At 40.1% G+C, this 24,764-nt stretch overlaps 1 protein-coding gene across 1 annotated transcript in view; it reads right to left on the bottom strand.

The window, feature by feature from the left end:
* xpo4 (exportin 4) overlaps nt 1-24,764 on the bottom strand; it is a 61,146-nt gene continuing 36,382 nt past the window's right edge. Inside the window, exons 9-24 of the mRNA XM_062431247.1 lie at nt 17,767-17,941; nt 16,390-16,566; nt 16,039-16,181; nt 15,762-15,907; nt 14,571-14,748; nt 7,802-7,961; nt 7,447-7,616; nt 6,641-6,815; nt 4,947-5,153; nt 4,761-4,847; nt 3,918-4,098; nt 3,699-3,820; nt 3,472-3,602; nt 3,214-3,331; nt 2,828-2,920; nt 1-1,870 (exon numbers count right to left, since the gene is read on the bottom strand). Of these exons, the coding sequence (XP_062287231.1) occupies nt 1,673-1,870; nt 2,828-2,920; nt 3,214-3,331; nt 3,472-3,602; nt 3,699-3,820; nt 3,918-4,098; nt 4,761-4,847; nt 4,947-5,153; nt 6,641-6,815; nt 7,447-7,616; nt 7,802-7,961; nt 14,571-14,748; nt 15,762-15,907; nt 16,039-16,181; nt 16,390-16,566; nt 17,767-17,941 (2,461 nt within the window). The 3' untranslated portion in view covers nt 1-1,672. The remainder of the gene's footprint in view (nt 1,871-2,827; nt 2,921-3,213; nt 3,332-3,471; nt 3,603-3,698; nt 3,821-3,917; nt 4,099-4,760; nt 4,848-4,946; nt 5,154-6,640; nt 6,816-7,446; nt 7,617-7,801; nt 7,962-14,570; nt 14,749-15,761; nt 15,908-16,038; nt 16,182-16,389; nt 16,567-17,766; nt 17,942-24,764) is intronic.

The following is a 24,764-nucleotide window of genomic DNA, read 5'->3' as shown; positions in this document are numbered from 1 at the left end:
GAGGCCGCAACATTTTTATACAATAAGTTTATGTACACTTTTACACTTCATTAACAAAAAAAAAAAACAGCCGTTCTACAATAACCAGAATAGTGCTCTGAACTGAGGAGGGGGGGTTTCTGTCTCCAACATAATGCTTCAACGAGTGGCTCTGCTCCTTTTTTTTTTATTTGGTTTGTTATTGCTGTCCTTCAACTCAAACAGTCTTTGCTTTCGATCCAGTGTGTGTTGAAGAGCCAAAACAATGGAGGATGTGCTGCTGTAGAAAAATACTACTAGAGGTTTATCTGCTAAACTTTATCTTCTGGCCTGAACGTTCATCTGTCCGCCGCGCCACACTGAGGCGAGGGAGAGGGGCCGCGACATAATACTACAATCCAAATAGAGAAGAAAAAAAAAAATTCAAACCTCAAAAAGCTCGACACAGAGCGAGTATCTCCTTCTTTAAGCTGAATCCATACAACTCTTCCTGCCATCTACTGGCATATAAAAACGTTTTCAGTGAAGTGTTTTGTTTTCTGTCTTTGAAACACGCGCTCCTCGTGGGTTTTGAAATATATATATTTATATAGATATATATATTTACACCCTTTAGTGAAACATAATCTGATTTTGGTTTTTTCTGTCAGCGCCAACAAACACCCTTCTGTGCTGTGTGGTTCAGCGTCGCCCGGGACCACCGGGCCGGCCATACCTATGTTGTCATGGCAACATTTGAAATGTGTGCATGTTTGTTTGTGCGTGAGCGTGAGTGTGTGTATGTGTGCATCCGCTGTATTCGTGGTGAATGGCAGGCACAGTTGTCAATGGGTGTATGACATGTTACACACACACACACACGCACACACAGGCACGCACGCACGCACGCACGCACTCACACGCAGAACAATCAACAAAACAAAGGCACTCTGGGGAGAATTGGGGCGATGTGTGTGCAAGTGTGTTTAAAAATGGGAACTGTTAAAATTAAGTGTGTGTGTGTGTGGGTGTGTTTGTGTGTGTGTGTAGTGGGAGAAGGGGGCTGTCGCCATGGCATTTTTGAAACAAAATGGCCCCTTAAAATACCTTCAAGCTACTTCCAAAAACCTCACACTGGAAAAAAAAGTCCACAACTTTCCAAAAACTGCAACCTGTTTGTCCCTCAATATCACTCTGACTGTGTGTGTGTGTGTGTGTGTGTGTGTGTGTGTGTGCTCCAGGAGCCTCCAGGTACATGACGAGGTGGCCGGGGAGGAAAACATCATCGCCGTCGGCTGCTTGCTCTGCCTCCCGTCGTAATGATGGTCAGTGCTCCTTTGTTTCAGTCTAACAGGGCAGGATCCTCTGTCTGAGTCCGTCTGCTCTGCAGTCTAGTCTCCATGGTTACCACATCATCATCATCATCATCATCATCATCATCATTAACTCTGTCAATCAGGCTGGAGGGGCTGGGTGTAAGAAGTGAGGAGGAAAACAAAACCAAAAGAAGAAAGGGAAAAAAAAGAATCCAAGGCAAACGGGGTAAACATTCAGGCGTGAGATGGATTCCCCAGCAGGTCCTCAGAGGCATCGGGCCGTCTCTTTTACCCATAGTTCTTCAGGAACTGGCGAGGAGGGGAGGGGGGGGTCAGAGAGGGTGTTTGACTGGTTGCTTTTCATAACGATGAGTGGAGCCGGATTCGATTTCCAGTGGTTATTTGACGCAGAGCAGGCCGCCCACGTTGGCCACGAACTCCTCCAGGCTCTTGAGGAAGGCCACCTTCTGCTTGCGGTCCATGGTCGGCGGCGTGCTGCTGGCCGTCAGCTTGTTGAAGGCGTCGGCCAGCCGCTGGTAGATGACTGCGTCTCTCTGCGAGGACAGAAGAGTCTCCACCAGCTCAGAGTATTCGGCCTGTGACAGGGGACAGCAACACACGATCAACTCAGGATCAAAAAATAAAGAGTGTCGGAGATTTTATAATAGAGCCGACTGGTTCAATAACTGGGTCAATATTATAGACTGAAGTGTCTGAAATATATAAGACCTGTAAAACATGAAACAGCTTATCCACCAAAGTGCACACGTTTATTTTCAACTAATGATTATAATCTGGTGGTCATTCTCACTTCATGGATTATTTTTGGGTGTATAAAACTGTCAAAAAATAGTTAGTTGTTAATAATCAAACAAAAAAAACTAAAAAAAGTTTAAAAATATATAATCCAGGAATGATACATGATCAATTATCAGTTTTGATTTCTGCATTGATTCATTTATTAACTTTATATATTTAAGCCATGTTTTAAATGTAAATGTATAGATTTTTGTGGTCTGTTAAATCGACAGTGGATAAAAATGTGAATTTTCCTGCTATGACACAGAGTGGCCACTAGAGGGTCTCTGGCATCATTTATCAAAAAACCTCTGCCTCTCTGTGGTGTTGAAAGCAGCTCACATGTTAAAGTGTTTTTCCAGTATGTGTCAATTTGCTCAGATTTTCTCTCAACTCCGCAGTACAGCTGCCAAAACGACCAAAAACATCAGCTGATCCTTACAAAAGCAAAACATTAAATATCAAGTAGTCTGACAACTTTTTAAGACCGTCTCATTTACAGTTTATAAAAGACCCACAAAGCCCAGACTGAGCACGCTCAAAAAGATGTCCAATCCTCTTCAAAGCTGTTTATTCAGGAAAAGAAAAATCAGCAGAAGTGAAGCAAAGAATCACTGGTTAAGTGAACTTTATCCATCTTTATACCAGTGTCCTTATTAGTGCTGTTGGTTACTTTAGGTGTCAACAAGCACCAAATATAAGATATATTCTCCTGAAGCGTCTCTGTGCTGACGTGTTGTGTGTAATTTACTGACCTGATGCAAACACACGAGTGTGTAGAGAGCTTCTCCTGCAGCCACCGTCATCTCTGTGTTGTGTTTTTGCAGGACCAGCATGTCAAACACCAACTACAGACAAGAGAATGAGTACACGGTGTAAAAAGAACATCGTTATTACAGTATAAAGCAATCCGTTTCTATCCTAATGACTTTTGCAGTGAGCGGCATCGACACACAGAACTAATATTCAGAACGATTTTATTTTATGATTCTTTTAGTTCTAATCGTCTCTGCTGCAGATGTTGTTCTCCCCACCCTCATAAATGTGACATTAGTTCATCTGTGTTGTTTTATCTGTATTATTTTAGCACCTACATGTTGCATCATGGTAAAAATGTGACTCAGCCAGTTGGGCGGCGTACCTTGAGGAAGTGTCGGGTGGCGATGAACAGAGGCGTGTCCTTCTCCTGGTTTTTGGCGCATTGTTCAGCCAGAGGAGACAAAGCCTCCAAACATAGCTGGCTGATCTCTGAGCTCATCCTGAACACAGATGTTAAGGAGCAACGTAGCTTTATGTTGAGAATCAATCGGTCACTTTACTGTACATCTAAAAACACACACAAACACACACACACACACACACACACACACAGAGTTCAGACAGGCAGTGTAGAGGATACGAGGTCATTCCCAGCTCTAGGGAGAACATGAGGCTTTTGAAGAGCTCTTCAGGCAGCTGTGGGATCTTTTCAGGGAAGATCTCACAGATGAAGGTGATGAGCTTGTAGTACTGGTTACACAGAGAGGGGAACTGCAACACAACAGGGACAGGATCAACAAACGCTCATAGAACACGTCATCACACCTGGGTCATAGATTACCCTCAAACAGATCCCGGTTGTTTTACCTTGAGCAGGTCCTGAGACATGAGGGGTAGAACGATATTGACGCCGTAAAGAACCACATCTGCTGCCGATACCGTCCGGCTGGAGGCCGGCGTTCCCTGGTCTTGGCTTCGAAAAACCTCGTCTAGAACATACAGCGGATTGAAAAGTTAAATCTCAGGCAACCGAAGGCTGAGGAGGAGTCTCATTTTTAGGGAACGAAACACAGCCGTCCAACGCACCGGTGTCGCTGAAGTCGATGAACTCTTTGGAGAGCAGGTTTGTGAGCAGCTCCATGATGAGCAGCAGGTCCTGGTACTGGTCCTCCTCGGCCGTGGCGTCGCTCCGCTTCCTGCTCTGGTTGTTTTTCGAGTAGACTTGCAGCAGAGTCAGGCACGCCTCGTACAGCTTCATGGACTTTGTCTGGATGGAGGGACAGAAGGGACGGTTAATGACAGTCTGTTTTCTTCACATGAAACACTTTTGTAAAATTCTGCGTAGCATTTTACTAATGAAACTCTGTCTTTATAATATCCTTTCACACCCTTTTAAATATAATCTAGAAAGGCCATGACCAGTTTTGACCTATAAAATTCATGTCAATTCGTTCATATTTCGGTCCTTTTCTGGCTCCTTCCAGCAGAACTCTTTCCTCTCCACGTCAGTGATGAACCACTTGAGGAAAATTGTGCTTTTATTGAGCCCAAACTATTACTATTATTATACACCGCCTCAAAATAATTAGAAAGAAATCAGAAGTGCAAAAAACTAAATGTGTGAAAACTGCATCGCCAAAAACAAACTGTACTCATGCTATTTCTCTACAGATTACAGGTCTGCTGTGTTAATGTAATGAAATGGAAAAATAAATGAAATGAGATTTTCAGTCGAACATCTTAATTTAGAAGACGGCAGACTGAAGATTAAACCGCTATTGATGAGAGATAAAAATAAGGGCTGACTCACACTCTATTGAGTGAAAACCCCCACAGGGAGCAGAACTGAATATAAAATCATTGAGTTCAACACTGGCAGTTTGTGTCTGTGTCTTGCACATTTAAGTACATTAACCATGTGTCTCTCACCTCTCCCAGGTAGCAGATCTGCTTGTGAGCCACTTCCACAAACACCTCAATGATGAGGTTGATTGTCTCAGGCGTGTTGCTGTAAACCTGAGTGACACAAAAGGATTATTTTATTATTTTACAGTATAGTTTGAAGACTGATTTAAACTGTTAGACATGTCGTTAGGGGTTAGGGTTATTACTTACCTCCATGAGGCCGATGCAGCTGGACAGGAAATCCATGAGAAAGGAGAAGAGCGAGGCCACGTTGTCGATCTGCGTCGCCTCGGCGATGCCGCACAGCGCCTCCAGTGTGGCGACGATTTCCTGTTTGACGGCCTCCTCCTGGCTGATCGCCGCAAAGTTCTCCTGGTTGATGAGGTTGAGGAAGCGCTGCTGGAGCGGGTGCAGCACCTGAGCGAGGAGACGGATGACGAGACGGAGAGGAATTTCAGGTTACGCGTTGCTGTATTGTTGGATACGGTGTAATCCATGAAGTATGTAAGAGGCCTTCAAGTGGGACAGATACATTATCCATCGCATTGAAGAGACATTCTCCAAATCACCAAACATTTTGAAGTAGCCTATAGAAATGTCTTCAGCCAACACAACTGGGTAGTGTTTGTGTGTTTGTGAGTGTGTGTGTGTTACAATGTTTTAACAAGTCTGTGGTATATTATAATCATAGTTCTAATAATAATAGAGATACTAATAATGATAATGATGACTACTGCTACTACTAAAACTACTAGTAGTAATAATACTACTACTACGAATAATAATGAAATATACATATTTTTTATATATCAAGTAGACAGTATCATAATCACATTAAATCATACTGTTGTCGTAGTTTCACTTTTAGAGAAAGTATGAAGTCCCTTCTGTGCATCAATCCAAGAAATGGAAGTGTAAGTTACATTAAACATGAAGTATATGAGATAGCAACATATCAGCAGGCCTGCAGTAAAAAAAAAAAGAAGAGACTTTGATAAACTGCTGTTATCTCAAGTCAGTTATAACAAATGTGTCAAACCAGTTCAGAGTTACTGGAGCGATGGAGGATCAAATTGATTTCTTGTGTCATGTAAGCAAAGAGGCCAGAATGCAGAGAGATGTAACAAAGGAGCATTTGATCAGTTGCTGGGTTCCTCCTCCGTTTCGAGCCACCCGAGTTCAGACGGAGCAGCTGTGGTAGAGCCAACAGCTGCTGTCTCACTCGTATACCCCCCCATAATTACTCTGGAGTCATTGTGGCTTTGCACCCCCATTTACTACTGTCAGCCTATTAAGACAAAGACCTCCAGGATCACGACGAGGATCATGTTATACACACGGGAGAAAAGATTCAAACTCAGCCGGGGAATATTATCAACTACATCAATCACTCCTCCTCCTCCCCATCCTCCTCCTCCTCCTCGGGTCTGACTCCAGTCCTGAACTCTGTGCAGGACTCACCAATTTTTTAAGGGTCAAAACTCAAGTGAGACTTATGTGAAATGACTCATTATCAGTGTCTTTTTATTCAGACCAGATGTGAACCAAGTTAACCGTTACAGCTGCAGGACATTCCTTATTTTTGTTCATTTCAGAATGCAACAAGGATGTGTTGTAATGCATTTTGTCCAGTTTCATGATGCTTCCCCTTTTCCCCTTCCTGAGCTCAATGTTAGTGTATATATATATTTTTTTCAGATGGTTTTTGGGGGCATATTGTGTCTATTCCAGTGAGAGACTGAATTCCCACACATACATCACTTTCTTTTCACTGTTTATGTACTTTCTGGCAACTTAAGGTTATGGGGTTAACAGTGAATGTTGGGCATATTTTCATGATAAATGACTTCAATGATCAACCAGTAATCAAAATGATGAATTATTCTTCTATCTTCATGTGTTACCTCTGCCCAGTATTGCTGTTTGTGTTCAGAGTCCATGTGTGCGAATCCTCCCAGGACCAGAGCCTTCATCAGGGACCTCTGCACGGAGCTGGACAGCAGGTGGAGGGGCGGGCTGCGGCTGGCAAACTGCTTCGCCAAGTTCCACCAGCTCTCACACTGCACCACGATGTTTGCCCTGAACAGACACGGAGGCAGAGTTCAGTTTACATTGTGTGGTATGTTTGATGTGATCCCCAACATCTACTGAAAAAGTTGTGTGGTAGCACATCTGGAACAAAATGTTAAACCAGGTGCTGGACCAAAGAGAGAAGAATGTCCACACACTGTAGCTCCCAATCCAGATGTGGATTTAAGGGAATGTCAGGATGGGTTATTTCTCTTTTACCCCCAATATCTACCCATTCCTCTGTAAACACATCTGGAACTTAGATGATTTTATCCAAAAAGCCTCATAGCTGGTGTTTTCTTTTTTTTCATTTTTTCACTGTGAAATGAAAATATATTTCTTAAAGTAATGTGAACATTTGCAGTTCTTGGTCTGAGCGCTCATTGAATTAATTCAAAACTAATCCAGTAGATGTAAAAATTTTAAATCATCCAACACAGTTAATCCAAAATATTGAAAATCATCCTTTTAAATTGCATCTGTTTAATAATTAAAGCAAGCTAAAAGCCTTAAATAAATGAATCTAATACTTTTAAAAACATTAGCAGAAAAATCTGAAATAAATGACAAAAAAACCCCACATTCAATAGAGTTTTTCTAAAAATCCTCGTGCAACCCCGCCTGATTCAGCTGTCATTACCTCTCCCTCTTCTCCACCAGCGTCACCAGCAGCTCCACCGTGTCGTTGGCCAGCTCCGCCTCTGAGCTCCACACCGACAGGTTGTTGATCACCTTCTCTAGAAGATATCCCACGATCCACACGGCCCCCTCCGTGTCGGCGCCGAACGCTGTGCTGAGGGGCATGCTGATCTGAAGGAGTGAAAGACGGAGGACAAGAATATGGTTTATTGTTATTCATTTACTTTCTTCTTTCAGACAAAAGCATTTCTACTCATTTCCGGTTCTTTACAAAACGTTTTTTACTGTGTGATGTTTTGAGAGCTACGGCAGGTGTGAAGGAACACAGGAGGTGCCGCAGATGGAGCGTCATATACCTGTTCGTAAAGCTTCTCGTCCACCAGCAGGTACGTCTTGGCCCAGCGTCTGAGGAACCACATGATGTCTTTTCCCATCTGCGGGCTGAGCAGCTCTGTCAGGCTGGCTCTGGTCGCCCTGGACTCCACCTCTGACGTGCGCAGGACCGCAGACAGCAGCCTGAGACGAGAAGAGGTCAAAACAAGAGAGAGTGTGAGTTGAAATGTGTTGACGAGATAAAAAGAGAGAAGACTTGAGAAGAGGGGGGGTGAAGAAGGTCAGCAGGAAGGACGAGAGAGAAATTTCAAAATGATACAGATTAGACGATACAAACACAGAGTCGTGATAAGACGGAGACAACATAAAAGAGCTGAATGAGCAACATTTTTATGCAAGATTTGACTATTACTGAACAATACTTCACAAAAGCCCCCCCGTTAAGGATACAAAGTAATAATGTAATCAACTGACACATGGCCCTTTCTGGAACATGCCTGATCTAGTCCATCTAATGACTAATGATCTAATCACTAATAATAACTTTAGACAGGATGTCATTTGTAGCCCGCAGCTTTAGTGTGTCTAAAAGTAGAACAACGGATCAGTTTGAAACTAAATACAAACAACCAATCACTGTTAATCAGTGTGTGATTGCATCCTTTATTTGCCCAGTGTGACTCAGACAGAGAGAATGACTCAAGTGTTGATGAAGTTGCAGCTGAAACTTCGGCTTCGGTCAACATGATGCACAACAGAATCAAAATGATTATTAATACAGTCGGAAAATAGCTGCATATTGGAGGTGAAACATGAGTAATGTTTGCCAGCACCTCAAACACAACTATGTTATATAATGTATCAACATGAAAAATGACAGCAGTGTGTTTCTTTTGTATTTTGCTAATGCACGTTGCACACGACACAGAATGACATAACAGAAGCCATAAATGTGCCACATTTATTTACGTTATGTATATGACATAATCTATGTGTCTGTCTATTGTTTAATGTAAAGATGAGGTTTAGTGTAAGATGAGGTTTAGTATAAGATGAGGTTTAATGTAAGATGAGGTTTAATGTAAAGATGAGGTTTAGAGTAAGATGAGGTTTAGAGTAAGATGAGGTTTAATGTAAAGATGAGGTTTAGTGTAAAGATGAGGTTTAATGTAAAGATGAGGTTTAGTGTAAAGATGAGGTTTAGTGTGAGATGAGGTTTAATGTAAAGATGAGGTTTAATGTAAAGATGAGGTTAAGTGTAAGATGAGGTTTAATGTAAAGATGAGGTTTAGTGTAAAGATGAGGTTTAGTGTAAGATGAGGTTTAATGTAAAGATGAGGTTTAGAGTAAGATGAGGTTTAGAGTAAGATGAGGTTTAATGTAAAGATGAGGTTTAATGTAAAGATGAGGTTTAGTGTAAGATGAGGTTTAGTTTAAGATGAGGTTTAGTGTAAAGATGAGGTTTCATGTAAAGATGAGGTTTAGTGTAAGAAGAGGTTTAGTGTAAGATGAGGTTTAGTGTAAAGATGAGGTTTAGTGTAAGATAAAGTTTAATGTAAGATGAGGTTTAATGTAAGATGAGGTTTAGAGTAAGATGAGGTTTAGAGTAAGATGAGGTTTAATGTAAGATGAGGTTTATAGTAAGATGAGGTTTAGTGTAAGATGAGGTTCAGTGTAAGATGAGGTTTAGTGTAAGATGAGGTTTAATGTAAGATGAGGTTTAATGTAAAGATGAGGTTTAGAGTAAGATGAGGTTTAGAGTAAGATGAGGTTTAATGTAAAGATGAGGTTTAATGTAAAGATGAGGTTAAGTGTAAGATGAGGTTTAATGTAAAGATGAGGTTTAATGTAAAGATGAGGTTTAGTGTAAGATGAGGTTTAGTTTAAGATGAGGTTTAGTGTAAAGATGAGGTTTCATGTAAAGATGAGGTTTAGTGTAAGAAGAGGTTTAGTGTAAGATGAGGTTTAGTGTAAAGATGAGGTTTAGTGTAAGATAAAGTTTAATGTAAGATGAGGTTTAATGTAAGATGAGGTTTAGAGTAAGATGAGGTTTAATGTAAGATGAGGTTTATAGTAAGATGAGGTTTAGTGTAAGATGAGGTTCAGTGTAAGATGAGGTTTAGTGTAAGATGAGGTTTAATGTAAGATGAGGTTTAATGTAAGATGAGGTTTAGTGTAAGATGGGGTTTAGTGTAGGATGAGGTTTAATGTAAGATGAAGTTTAGAGTAAGATGAGGTTTAATGTAAAGATGAGGTTTAGTGTAAAATGAGGTTTAGAGTAAGATGAGGTTTAATGTAAGATGAGGTTTAGTGTAAGATGAGGTTTAATGTAAAGATGAGGTTTAGAGTAAGATGAGGTTTAATGTAAAGATGAGGTTTAATGTAAGATGAGGTTTAGAGTAAGATGAGGTTTAATGTAAAGATGAGGTTTAGAGTAAGATGAGGTTTAATGTAAGATGAGGTTTAGAGTAAGATGAGGTTTAATGTAAAGATGAGGTTTAATGTAAAGATGAGGTTTAGAGTAAGATGAGGTTTAGTGTAAGATGAGGTTTAGTGTAAGATGAGGTTTAATGTAAAGATGAGGTTTAATGTAAAGATGAGGTTTAGAGTAAGATGAGGTTTAGTGTAAGATGAGGTTTAGTGTAAGATGAGGTTTAATGTAAAGATGAGGTTTAGTGTAAGATGAGGTTTAATGTAAGATGAGGTTTAGTGTAAGATGAGGTTTAATGTAAGATGAGGTTTAATGTAAGATGAGGTTTAATGTCAGATGAGGTTTCGTGTAAGATGAGGTTTAGAGTAAGATGAGGTTTAATGTAAGATGAGGTTTAGTGTAAGATGAGGTTTAATGTAAGATGAGGTTTAATGTAAGATGAGGTTTAATGTCAGATGAGGTTTAGTGTAAGATGAGGTTTAATGTAAGATGGGGTTTAGTGTAAGATGGGGTTCAGTGTAAGATAAGGTTTAATGTAAGATGAGGTTTAATGTAAGATGAGGTTTAGAGTAAGACGAGGTTTAATGTAAGATGAGGTTTAGAGTAAGATGAGGTTTAGTGTAAGATGAGGTTCAGTGTAAGATGAGGTTTAGTGTAAGATGAGGTTTAATGTAAGATGAGGTTTAATGTAAGATGAGGTTTAGAGTAAGATGAGGTTTAATGTAAAGATGAGGTTTAGAGTAAGATGAGGTTTAATGTAAGATGAGGTTTAGAGTAAGATGAGGTTTAATGTAAAGATGAGGTTTAATGTAAAGATGAGGTTTAGAGTAAGATGAGGTTTAGTGTAAGATGAGGTTTAGTGTAAGATGAGGTTTAATGTAAAGATGAGGTTTAATGTAAAGATGAGGTTTAGAGTAAGATGAGGTTTAGTGTAAGATGAGGTTTAGTGTAAGATGAGGTTTAATGTAAAGATGAGGTTTAGTGTAAGATGAGGTTTAATGTAAGATGAGGTTTAGTGTAAGATGAGGTTTAATGTAAGATGAGGTTTAATGTAAGATGAGGTTTAATGTCAGATGAGGTTTAGTGTAAGATGAGGTTTAATGTAAGATGAAGTTTAATGTAAGATGAGGTTTAGAGTAAGATGAGGTTTAGTGTAAGATGAGGTTTAATGTAAGATGAGGTTTAATGTAAGATGAGGTTTAGAGTAAGATGAGGTTTAGTGTAAGATGAGGTTCAGTGTAAGATGAGGTTTAATGTAAGATGAGGTTTAGTGTAAGATGAGGTTTAGTGTAAGATGAGGTTTAATGTAAGATGAGGTTTAATGTAAGATGAGGTTTAGAGTAAGATGAGGTTTAGAGTAAGATGAGGTTTAATGTAAGATGAGGTTTAGAGTAAGATGAGGTTTAGAGTAAGATGAGGTTCAGTGTAAGATGAGGTTTAATGTAAGATGAGGTTTAGTGTAAGATGAGGTTTAGAGTAAGATGAGGTTTAATGTAAGATGAGGTTTAGTGTAAGATGAGGTTTAATGTAAGATGAGGTTTAGAGTAAGATGAGGTTTAGTGTAAGATGGGGTTTAATGTAAGATGAGGTTTAGAGTAAGATGAGGTTTAATGTAAGATGAGGTTTAATGTAAAATGAGGTTTAATGTAAGATGAGGTTTAGTGTAAGATGAGGTTCAGTGTAAAGATGAAGTTTATAACAATTTAATAATTTATAATAATCAATTGATTAATCAAGTCATGATTGATGGTTTCAAGCTTCTTAAATGTGAGGATTTACATCTTTTCTTTGGCTTATACTTGTACATTTCATATGTCAGCTTGGGCTTTGATAGTTTACTTTTCTGACACTTGGTAGATCAAATTAGTAATCAAAAAAACTGAATGAAAACCAGCCCTGCACATGTGTTTATGTACATATTGTTACACTGTGTCAGTAGCCATCATCTTGATTGCGAAATAATGGGCTACACACACACACACACACACACACACACACACACACACACACACACACACACACACACACACACACACACACACACACACACACACACACACACACACACACACACACACACACACACACACACACACACAGAGAGAGAGTGTATGAAAGGCCAGAGAGACAGAGGGCTTAAAGCAGCTTACAGCCCCCCCCCCCCTCACTTCCAGGACAGTGCACAGTTTCACATTGTTTGCAGAAAACAAAACCACGTTGACATTTACGGAGCCGGGGTCGGCCGCTCGCTGTTAGGAAACCCGATGCTGTCGACCACTCGTCTCTGCAATCCTCTGCCATCGCTGTCACCCCCTTACGCACACGCACCCACATACATACACACACACACACACACCCTCGCACCATTATGAACAATCTAGAAAAAACAGGAGCTCAATGACCTTCAACAAACAGTATCACTGGCTGCTGTGACCATCTATTGTCATCACTGTGTTTATCTCACACACACACACACACACACACACACACACTCTCAAACACACAAGCATCCAGTTTGACTGCCAAAAGCCATGAAGCGCACAAGGTTTCTAACACCATTGTCACGTACTGTCGAGCTGCATAAATAATTGTTGTAAAGTTTAAACCCATCTGGACTAAAAAAAGGAACTGTGCACGCACACGCACATGCACATGCACACACACACACCATCAATTGTATTATCTGTGGTGTATTTCCAGAGCTATCATTTTATGCTCATGTTCAACAATCACAGAAGCAGAAATAAAGCAGAATTCAAGAAGAAGAGTGTTGTTTAAATAAACAGATATTTCTGCTCTTACTGAGACTGTTGGGTGGAAAAGTGAGATGTGGATAGTCAGAAATTCCAGCCCCTGAGGGAGTAATGGTTTAATCATTTTTTTTTATTAAGGACCTCCTTTGACCTCCTGGTGTTAGAGTCATTTGGAGTTTTGGTGCATCATTTATTTCCGAGCTGATGACAGAAACTGTGTTTGCAAATTGAAATGTGAGTATTTCGACACTCTCTTTTCCGACCTACGGATCTCCTGGCACTTGGATTTTCCTCGTTTATTAACGAATGACGGCGGGGTGGCTGACATCAGCTAGTCATTATTTTCACCGCCGATATATCAGTTAATCAAAAACAACCAGTGATTTAGTCTAGAAAATGATCAAAACAACTATGGTGACTGGGAGCTGAAATCTTAAAATTGCTTTCTGCCCCCAAATCCAAAATCCAAAAAGACTCAGTTTGCAATGACATAAGTAATGGACATTGCTGAATGAGGTAAAAAGTTCACTGATCATCAAAATCGCTGATTGTTTTCTGTTAGATGCTTAATAGATACATCCACTGATGTTTAAGCACTACAGAGAAGAAACCTATACACAATCTTGGTTCTGGTTGTAGCTTTTTGAACGTGACGAGTTTGCTTCTTTGCTGAAGTGAACTAACAGACGAACATCTTCAAGTCGGCAGTCAGAGTTTATTCTGGTTGAGTTTTATGGAGGTCGCAACATCCAAGGACCGCTGGAAGTGTCATCTCTTCCATTATGAACATTTCTCAGACACCAGTTTGTCTAGTCCTTGATTCAATATTTTCAAACCTTCGCTGGCAACTCTTTACTTAACATTCCTCCTTTTTTCCACATATTCACACCTGAGACCTTCACAGTTCAACCACAAGTCTTACAGTGAAGCTCACATCTCTCCATACTTCACACTTTCTTAGTTTAGTTTAGTTTGGAGATTCAAACTGTCGACCTCACAATTTTATGACTTGACACCCTGAACATGTTATGTTGACATTTAAGTTGTTTGAGTAAAAAATGTGAAATAAAGTAATAGCCACCAAGCTCATAAATCCTTAATAAGCAGAGGAATCATTTAAGGGTCAGCAGAGCTACACAGCACACAGTACCAAATACAAGTTTTTCCACTCAAATGTTAAAAAAACATAATTTCTGGGAATTTCAGACAAAAAGTGGACTTCACAAATGCAGGGTTGCTTTAGGACACTGTATACAGTATATACACTCTCCATTTGATACTGATTTCCAAATCATGAGCTCGGCTTAATGACGAATGCTTAATGTCTCAGCTCTGAAGTGATCTGGTTTGACTCAAAATTAAAACTACTACAGTACCAGTCATGAGTTTGGACACACCTACTTATTCGAGGGAATGAGAAAGTGTGTCCAACCCTGTCTAAGAACGTTTTCAAAGGGTCTGGTAGACTGGGGAAACAAATCACAAGCCAAATCAATAGTATTTCACTGCACTGGATTGCTACCAGGACATCAGCAGGACATCAGTCTACTGAGTGCTAACCAAAAAAAGCAGAGAACTCTTTTTTTTTTTGTCTCGTGTCCTCCTCACCTGATGACTGAGTCGGTGCGGTTGCAGCCCGGTATGGAGGAGGCTTTCTCCCCCGGTGAGCCCAGGATCTGCAGCGTCGTGTTGATGTCAACTTCTGTCGAGTGTTTTATGGAGAACTCCATCACCTCTGAGGGGATCAGCGGGGTTTCTCCCTGAGGGTCGTCTGCAAGTAAATACCCTGCAGAGTGTGCACAGACACACGCACAGTTATAGTCTGTTCACTTAAGGTTTTACAATGTTTAGAAAAAATAAACACACACACACACTGAGGTCACTTTTGGGGACATTACACAGACTTACATTAATTTCCTGGAGACTTATCCTAACCGTAATCTTAACCACTGACCCAAAAATCAGGTTTTTTCCTAATAGGGGACACAGCTTTTGTCTTTAATTTGTCCCCGAAAGTAGCTTAACACAGACCACACACACACACACAAAAACAAACAGATGGTCATCATAGTTGATATTCAGCTTTATATCAGACATTGTATCAACATTTCTTAATGGAATGTGCCAGTTTTGTCGTCTCATTGTACTCACACCACACAAACCTGAACATAAGAAAATAACAAAAGTAAAGATTTCTGTTTTGACGGCAGCTTCATTAACAAAATGTAGCCTGAGCAGACTAAATGGTTAGACTGCAGGCCTTTAATGATGCCGATTCTGAGAATATTTCATTAAGTCAAACCCACAGAACTGGGTGGAGTTCACAAATAAAGTTAGTTAAATGGAATATACTTTTCTGGAGAAGTCATTTGTTAAAACTATAAAAACAGGCGTATTCCAGTACATTACAACATCATATGTTTTTTCATGGACTTGCCTACAAGACTATGTGTACATTTATTTTTAAACCATGTGAAGAAAAATTGATTGTCCTGTTCAATCTATGTTTTTTGTTAAAAGTGTACGATTCTATTTTTTTTTCTTCCAGCAACTAATTAGTCAAGTAGTTTTTCTATGTATATTTATGAGTACATTCTTTAATGTCATACCTCATTTATTTAGTGAGCCATTAAAATAAACACTAAAATGGAAATGCAATCAGAAACACAAACATACAGAGGGAGCATGCAGGGAAATCATCCAACTCTCAAAAAAAAAAAGGAAATCCAGGGACATTTTAAGGAGGTGAGATGACAACAAAATCTACTTTTTTGAGACGTTTTCTATCCTGCTGCTGACCTGACACCAGTATGAGCCAGTGGATGTCCTCGTAGAGGTCGTCCAGGACTTTGCGGTCGACCGATCCGAGGTCGGACGAGGCCATGAGGTGCTGCTGGGTCCTCTGCAGCTGACCGTGAAGTCGCGTCACCCGGTCCTCCAGCAAGCTGCAGGAAGAGGAAATGAGACAGATGTCAACGTGGGAAACATGAACTCAGAGACAACAAACAGGAATATAACACTGTCTGCTTTCTGAAAGAGTTTGATGGAAGTATCTGGTATGTTTTTATGTCTTTACTTTGTGAGTAGGGGGATACAGTGGTCGGCAGCCACACGTCCCAGCATGCCGATGCTGGATAACTGGTCTGAGAACAGCTCTCTGTCGTCTTCCTGCAGCTCGTTGATCTCGTCCTCATCGTGAGACGCAATGCCGTTCACCGACTGAGAGGAGAGGAGAGCGGTTCAGAGAAAGTATGAGAGAGGAAGAGAGGTGAACAATTTAAAGACACTTTAAACTTAAATGTCAAAATCCAGGAATAGAAAATAAGTTGAGTTCTTCATTTCTATCCTATAAGACCTCTTTCAACTTGGTTTACCTTCCCCTCGGCTTAAAACAATGTTGTAAAAACTGAAAAAGTCAAAGTCTCACCAGGTTGCGGGTGCCGTCTGGAGCGGCCAAGTGACACTGGATGTATGAGTTGAAGACCTGGACCGCCGGCTGGACGAAGCAGCCTCGAGGAAAATGCTCCTCATCCTGGACGAGCGTCAGCCATGACTCCAGCAGCTTGTCGTAGGCCTCCATGTAGACCATGTCGTCTTTATCCAGCTGTGTGAGGGAAGAGAGGAGGGGAGTGTTTGCCAATCCATCACAATGACTCTGTGTTTCACTATGTTTATGATGTGTGTCAGAGGTAAGATATTACTGAGTAAAAAAAAAAAAAAGAAGATTTAAACTGCGCTTTAAAAAAATGCCTCTAACTAGGAAATAAATAAATAAAAGGAAAATGCTTATGAAGAAAAAGCCTTGTTCTACAAGACTGTGCAGCTGTTTTTTACTACTATCGTTTTATTGCTTGTGTACTTATTATTTATTGTTCTTTATTCTTTTATTGCTGCTCATTCTATTTGTGCTATCCACTTGCTGCAATACTGTAAATTTCCCCAGCGTGGGACTACTAGAGGATTATGTTATCTCATCAACTGATCATCAGACACTAAAACTTGTGATCCATCACTTTGTCCATTTTTCTATTGAGTGATGTATGATTCATATCATAAGCATTCAATATGTATTGATTTCATATATATAATGTCACTTTCAGGGTGGTGAACATTGACCAATGTTCTAAAACAGATGTGCTCTGGCATAACATTCTTTGTTTCCTGCAGTATTTGCCTAAAAGAACGAGTTCCTCTGCTAAAAGAAATTATTATATTATATTATAAAATTAATAAAAGCCAAATATTAATGTTAAGCCTTGCGCACACAGCAACGGCTACATATTTTGTGGTTTAGTGATTGTTTAAACTGTCATCTAGTTATTACACTGATAAGATGAGATACATAAACATCTGTCTGGTTCAGCTTCATAGTAATTTATCAGGGAGATGCAGTTTTGTGAAAAAAGAAAACTTTGTGTGCTTTTAAAAGTTGGAAAACATAGAGAAAAGGATCCTAATCAGGTGGTGATGGGTGTTGGGCACCAGTATAAGCCAGTATAAGCCAGTGCTAACCAGTTTCCAGGGGAAAACCCAGAAATGTGTCATGAAATGTGGATTCCACATGTCTCTGCCTTTTCTTTTCTAAAAACACGTATAAAAACTGTGTAATATCATATTATCAAGTCAGCAATGCTCAAATCCAACATCAGTAATGAATTTAGGAAATCATCAACCTCAACGGCTTGGCAGGATTAAAAACGGCATCATCTTCTATTAAACGACAATGCCAATGTAAGCGAATTCAGAGAGGAGGAGAAAGAAGATCGGAGTTCTGAGGAGGCAAGCTGAAGGTGTTGTTACTCACCACCTCCTCCAGGGCGGCGCTGCGTCCAAAGGAGCAGGTGAGCAGCGTGAGGCAGTTGATGAAGGAGGTGAACAGGTCGCTGGGCAGCGCCGTCAAAATGCTCCGCGGGAACATGGTGATCAAGTTGGAAATGATATTGGAGATGCCGACCGCCTCCGAGTCCTCGATCTCAATCCTGGGAATGCAGATAATAAATTGTGATCTAAAGATAATCGTCCGATTCATTGCTCCATATGCTTTCTGTAGTAGCTTGAAAAATGCAATAAATCATCACTACAATGAAATGCCGATGGGAGACAACACAGTACAGTATGTACAGAGCGAATATTAAAATCCATCTGCCACTGTCATTACGTTTAATAGTGAAACTGGATTTGCCTCTCTCCACAGAGCAGATTAAGTCAGTTCCTCGTTTCTCATTTTCAATTCAAACCCATGCTTTGGCGCTGAGTAAAGGACTGTTTCCACTCTCTGGTGTGAGACTGAGGCTAAACTGGGGTCATTTTCCAGTTTACCCGCTGGTGACTGAGGTTTGGCGACAGGCATGAAAATCGATCCTAAACCAAAAGCTCGTGGGCAACTTGACCCCTGAGCAGTTTTCCAAAAGTTGCATCTGAGGTTATTTTTATGGTATTTCGGCCTCATGGTACAGCGCGCCGCGTACAAGATGGGGGAGAGAATCGCTGTAATTACACTTCTCCTTTTAAAAAAAGTCTTTAATCAATGGCGAGTACCGTGAAGCATCAAGTGACAGGTCTGGACGCGCTACAGTAATATTTGGCTCTCATGTGGAAGTGTTTTTTTTTTTGGGGGGAAAACCAGATATGAAAATGGCTTGTAATCGGAATTGCGCACCACCCGGACAAATGGAACCGCAGCGCCTCTTAACATCATAATGAAGTGATTGTGAAGGATCAGAGGAAGATGTAATGGAGACATGTATTCATAACAGTTCAAGGCTCAGAGTCGATAGAGAGAATTTAATCAGGTTTCAAATATTGTTGAACAAGAGGGGGGAAAAAAGTGCTTCATCAGGCTGCTCTAAAGTTCATCTCACCAATATATGATGTATTTGAATTTGAAGGCAACGTTTGGTTTAGATGTCAGATTACATGCTTTTGAGAGAAGGTTTTTTACATGGAAGTGTCATTTCAAGATGTATGTTAGCGATTGAAAAGCTGTTACACGCTCACAATGTCAAAGTTAACATGCTGATGTTTAACACGTATAATGTTTGCCATGTTTTCACCTTCCTCTACTGAAGGAGGAAGGTTTAGTTTAAGGTGTGGACCTCTGAGCAGGAATTATGACATCACAGCTTTAGTCAACTTTGGTCTTTAGTCCTACAGTTAAACCTTAAAATGAAAAATATTTACATATTCATATATTCTTCATTTTCTATTGAGGGAGAGCGAGCAGATGCTATTTTAAAGATTCTAGGAGGTAACTGGGAAAAAAACCCATATTAGACCCAAAGTATGATTGAAAGCAGAGTATTTTCATGACTTTAAAACATGTCTGAACAGGATCTTTCCATGAGAGTCACAAAGAAGGTTCAAATTTAAGGCAACGTGATTACTTTATTAAAAACACTATTTCCATTCATTCCTCTACGCAATCCGATTATGAGCAATTTCTGCATATTCGAAAACAAAACCGAGTGCTCTGAATTTCTAGACGAATGGCTGGAGTTCATTACACAATGAGACAAACTGTGAAGTGGGCAGAGAGCGTTGAATAAAAAAAAAAGGAAAATCGTATGTGTGTGAGGGAGATGGAAGAGGAAGACTGGGGAGAGAGAGAGAGAGAGAGAGAGAGAGAGAGAGAGAGAGAGAGAGAGAGAGAGAGAGAGAGAGAGAGACAGCTTCAGAGGAACAACAAAAACAAGAAAAGGAGCCAGAATCATGGAAACCAGGCAGGAGGGAAAACTAATCTCTGAGGACGTACTTAGGAAAGCAACATCTCTTCATAGTTTTATACACCTAGTGCACCTTTAAAAAGCAACACAATGTACAATACAATATGCCCTGTTGTCAAAAACCTGTTCTATTTTTCTATATTTCTGCTTAAAATGAATCTTTTCTGTATATTTTCTTCTTTTATGTCTTGATTTTGCTGCAAAAGTCTTGATCCTGAACTCTCCCCAGTCTAAGCCAGAGAGGAGGAACGTTATATGTGTATGTGTGTGTGTGTGTGTGTGTGAGAGAGAGGCCTCGCTAACCCCTATCAGATGGGGTTAAATTGTGAGCAGAACTGTTCAATCGCTGCGGATCGGCCATCCCTCTCTCTCTCTCTCTCTCTCTCTGCATGGTTTTCCGATGAGGCAATTGGAAAAAAGCTCCAAGAATAGGTGATTACAGACAGAGCAGGAGAGGAGGGAAGAGAGAGAGAGGGAGAGAGAGAGAGAGAGAGAGAGAGAGAGCGAGAGAGTGGGGGGGTGAGTAATCTGGAACCTAGGAGGGAAAGAGAGACCCTCACTCGCTGGATCACGTGGTCCGAGTGATAGAAAGCTCATTTGAGTGTGTGTGTGTGTGTGTGTGTGTGTGTGTGTGTGTCTTGGTTATTTATACATCAGAGTGTGTGTGTGTGTGTGTGTGGCCCCTTTGATTCAGATGGGAGCCGCTTTGACAACAGACACACCCACAAATGAACGTAAAATACTTCTGCTGCTCTTTTTGGACTTGAATATTCTCTCTTCCTGCCATGCTGCCCTTGCTCACTTCTTCTTCTATCACATATTTTCTGGTTTAATTAAACATTTAAATGATTACACTACTTAAGAAACGGTTCTTATCGGCTGCTTCTGTTTTGACAACATTAAAACATTTTAGAAAAGATGTTTAAACTGTGTGTCTTTCAATGGTTTAGGAGCTACTTTGGCAAAATTCGTTAAAAAAACAAACAGACTGGAGTCATTTTAGTCTTTGACTGATCAACAAAATCTTGAATTGTATTCTAAGAGCATCTGGAAGCCAGAGGAGGGATGATTAAATATGGTATAATGTGCTGGTGTTAAAAGCCTTGAGTCATTATGTATCATATTTCTGATCCTCTGAAAGGAAACCAGGAATTGTTCCAGTACATTTAGCAGGTAAAGATTTATTAGCGTTAACAAGTAGTATTGGGAATTACTGGATTATGAAAATGGTCTGATGTGTGTGAAAAGAACTGGAGGGGTTTTAAAAGCTCATTTTCATTCCAAAATCAGCTCCTTCAGCTGGAGATTTAAGCTTTTTATTTAGTGTTCTTCTGATGGGGAGAGCGACCATTGGGTGTGAAAAGAAGGGAGTGACTAGACTTGATCTAAAAACATTTGTTGACTTAATAAAAAGGGATGTTGCGGGTGGATTTTAATCGACTGTAACTCAGATTAGAGAGTAGTAGTAGAAGAAGTAGTCGTAGTATTAGAAGTAGTTAGAAGAAGAAGGAGAAGGAGGAGAAGAACAAGAACATAATCTACAAAGCTACATCGAGTTTATATAAAATCTGCATTAAAATAGCTCTGTTAACAATTAATTAGAGTCAAAACAGCCCTGAGAAATTAACAGTCTTCTACTGCTGAAAGTAAGTGGACAACTGGGGGCACTTTAGCATTATATGTGAGAAAGTAGACAGCGTTTCCCTTTTTTTATATTTTAATCTGGAACAGGATTTTTTACACCGGTGCCTCCTTTGAAACTAACTTGAAAAACCTAAAAGGTATGTCTGCCTCACCCTGCTGCTACTGTAAAAACAGAGCAGTAATACCTTTTTAACGCTGCAGATCAAAAACATGTCGATTCCCCCCCCCCCCGTAAGGCAAGCCACATGCTCGCTCACCACTCAATGTAATGTTTCTCAGCACAAGATCACAAGCTCCATTTCTTCACATGACCTCTATTAACAAGCAGACTGAGTAGACCCTGTGCTTCTTTTTTTCCCTTTAACGCGAGGCACCTGCCCACCTCCAATGAAACCATGGTGTCACTTTTAAAAACACGGCTTTGACATTCATCATCGGAGCCTGTTTGGGGTCAAAGTGTTTCATGTCTGTAGTTTATCCATTCGTTCAAACTTTTATTTAGACTGGGTAGACCAATGAGAATAAGTTCTTTCTACAAGGACGCCCTGATTACGACACATTTTGGTACAATTTGGCGACGCCTGCATGAAGCGAACCAGCTGAGTCAGGATGGAGCGAACATAGACTTCAGACAACTGAAGCGTTACTTCTAATTGGGCGCTCTGATTACAGACTCTCGAATCAAAAACACCACAGTAGTGAGATGTGGTGGTGAACACTGATGGAAGGAAGGCGGAGAGAGAGAAGGGAGAACGTGAGGCACGGAGAGAAATTAGCTTCGAGTTGAGCTTTTAGGGATGAAAGACGTCAGCTGCGTTTATTTCCTTTTGGAGGTCAGACCAACTGGGTTCAGTGCTGCTTAGTAAAAACTCAACACTGTGGAGTACACGTACTATTTATTCTAGTGGAAAACATGCTTTCTTTATGGAGGAATGAAGATGCAGTGATGCCGAAATAAAGTCATGATCTAAGTTTTGTCAACATAGCAGAATTTACAATGTCATCAGACAGATATACATTCAGATCACAGTTTAGACTGGCTGACTGAGGCTGACCACACAGAGTAACAAAGGCTCTGATTGGAGCTCCCTCTGGTTTTACTCAGTCTAGGTTTCAATCCATACTCATCTTAGGTTCTTTTAACAGATTTTCCACCTTGATCACAATATCTGACTAAACTTGGTGTGTATTTGGTGCTTATTTTCTCAATATAAAAAAAGTAACAGCATTCTTTATCACTACATATTATCTTTAGGGATGCACCGAAAATTCGGCCACCGAAAATCTTCGGCCGAAAATGGCCCAAAAGCGCATTTTAGCTCTGTTTGAAGTACACTCTGAGAGTCTGCCAGCACACGTTTCACTGAGATCTATTTGGATACTCTGCACTTCATTGCGACTGTACTTGATCCGCGTTATAAAGATCATTACTTGGACGTGGGATTAAAGCTGCGCGCATGAGAAATGATCCAGGCCGCGATGGATGTGGAGAACCCTCTTAGAGACGGAGAAGCGCACAGCACAGTAGAAGGTGTGTGTGTTTGTGTGACTAAAAGCGACGCGTGTGAGAGCAAAGCGTCCTTAGAGCTCTGTGTTGCTGCTTATTAGACCACTTTTCAAACTGGACATGGCGGCTGAGGCTGTTGTAACTACATTGCACATCACTGCATCATACAAATGCATTATATATATATATATATATATATATATATATATATATTTAGCACAAAGAACCACTATAAAGTTGTTTATATAAACCATCACTAGGTTTCTTGGGTTAATTTAGCAGTCTGTAATGATTTGGTACCAAGAATGCTAACGCTAGTTGCTAACGCTAGCTTGCTAACTAGCTAATCGTCATTTCCACTAAGTGCCGTGTTTGACTTAAGACAACACTAATATGTCGAAATTTGTGCACTGCACAAGGAAATACATAGTGTAGAGAGTGTACTACACAGTAAGTGATTCGAGACATATGGCTTAGATTTAGATTTAGACTTAGATTAGATTTTATGTTGTGTTTAAAATGTCTGGGAAGTCAATAAAGAAACTATTTATGAATAAAAGTCCTGGAACAGACTGTTTGTGGCTTTTCCAGTACATCAAATACTTGATCATTCAGAACTGTGATGAAACTAATTCTACAAGTAGATTAAAATGCAATATTTCCATAACGGTTATTTGATTTGTGAAATTGCCCTCAATGTATAATACAACCGGAGATGGCTAACACAGTATAGTTCAGTTGCCAGTGTATTAAAACTAATGCTGTCTAACAAAAGCCCTGCAGTAATATAATACCTTATTATCATATAATACCATATATATTCAAATCAAGCTTATTTGAATTAGAATGTAATACCTTTACACTGGTGAAGGAAATCAAACTGTATTCTAAAAAGATGTTATTTTGGAGGCTGTAGTTTGTGATGCTGTGATGTGTTGATATTACTGAATACACTGACAGATGTTTCTAATATTTCATCCAGCCTATTAATATCAATGAGAGGAAAAACACCTCTCAGTATATGGCTGAAAACAACTCAACAACACCACAAACTACAGCCTCCAATATAACCTTTTGAGTTGAATCAACACCTCTGATGAATGGAAACTTTATTGGAAGGCTATTGTATTACACTGCATTAGTTTTAGCTATGTTATCATTTCTCACCCTCCTACCCAGTATCTGATATTTTTTATAGATACATTTTTTTGTTGATGCTTCGTTCCTGCTCATATTTATTTTAAGAGCAGAATCGAGAATCCACAGCGGGCAGATGGGCTTCTATTCCTTTTAAATATACCGGATTATTTAAAAGGATAGATTCGTTTTGAGTTATGCTGAGTGGGTTTCAATAGGATTAAGCTTCATTAAATTCAGCAGCATTTCTATTTGGAAACAGTCCACATCAAATTCATCATCAGTGTCAGGCAGCTCTATATTAGATTAGATGGAGGACTACTAAATGACTGTAGTTGTTTCAGTGTTTCCGCCGGTTGATAGTGTTGCTTTTTCATTCCCGCTTGAGGAATGAAGACTTAATGTGATCCAGTCTGACTTAAATTTGTTTTTTAGAGGAAAGAGCGGAGAAACACAAGTTCCTGGCTAACGATTTGTTGCTGAACTGGAGGAGGGCAGGATATTCCCTCTCAAGCCAGCCAGTTTTCCCATAGGGGAGCGCAGATGCTGGAATCAGAGGCCCATTAAAAACACAGACTTAACAAGCAATTACTTCCTGTAAATAAAGCAGAAATGGCACGGCGCAGTATGATTCAAACTCCTGCTGACGCTGGACTCCATCACTTGTTGAGTCTCTGAATTTAAGAAAATAAGACAAATCCTTGAAACACTGAACTGCAGGGAGATAAACTGAGATAATAGCCAGTGACATTAACAGCTACAATAGAAACAGCTGACATGTGGGGGGAAATA

Source organism: Scomber scombrus, chromosome 13, assembly GCF_963691925.1.
Source record: "Scomber scombrus chromosome 13, fScoSco1.1, whole genome shotgun sequence".
Lineage (NCBI taxonomy): Eukaryota > Metazoa > Chordata > Actinopteri > Scombriformes > Scombridae > Scomber > Scomber scombrus.
Note: the sequence above shows the minus strand (reverse complement) of the source record. Positions and strands in the feature narration are given on the sequence as shown.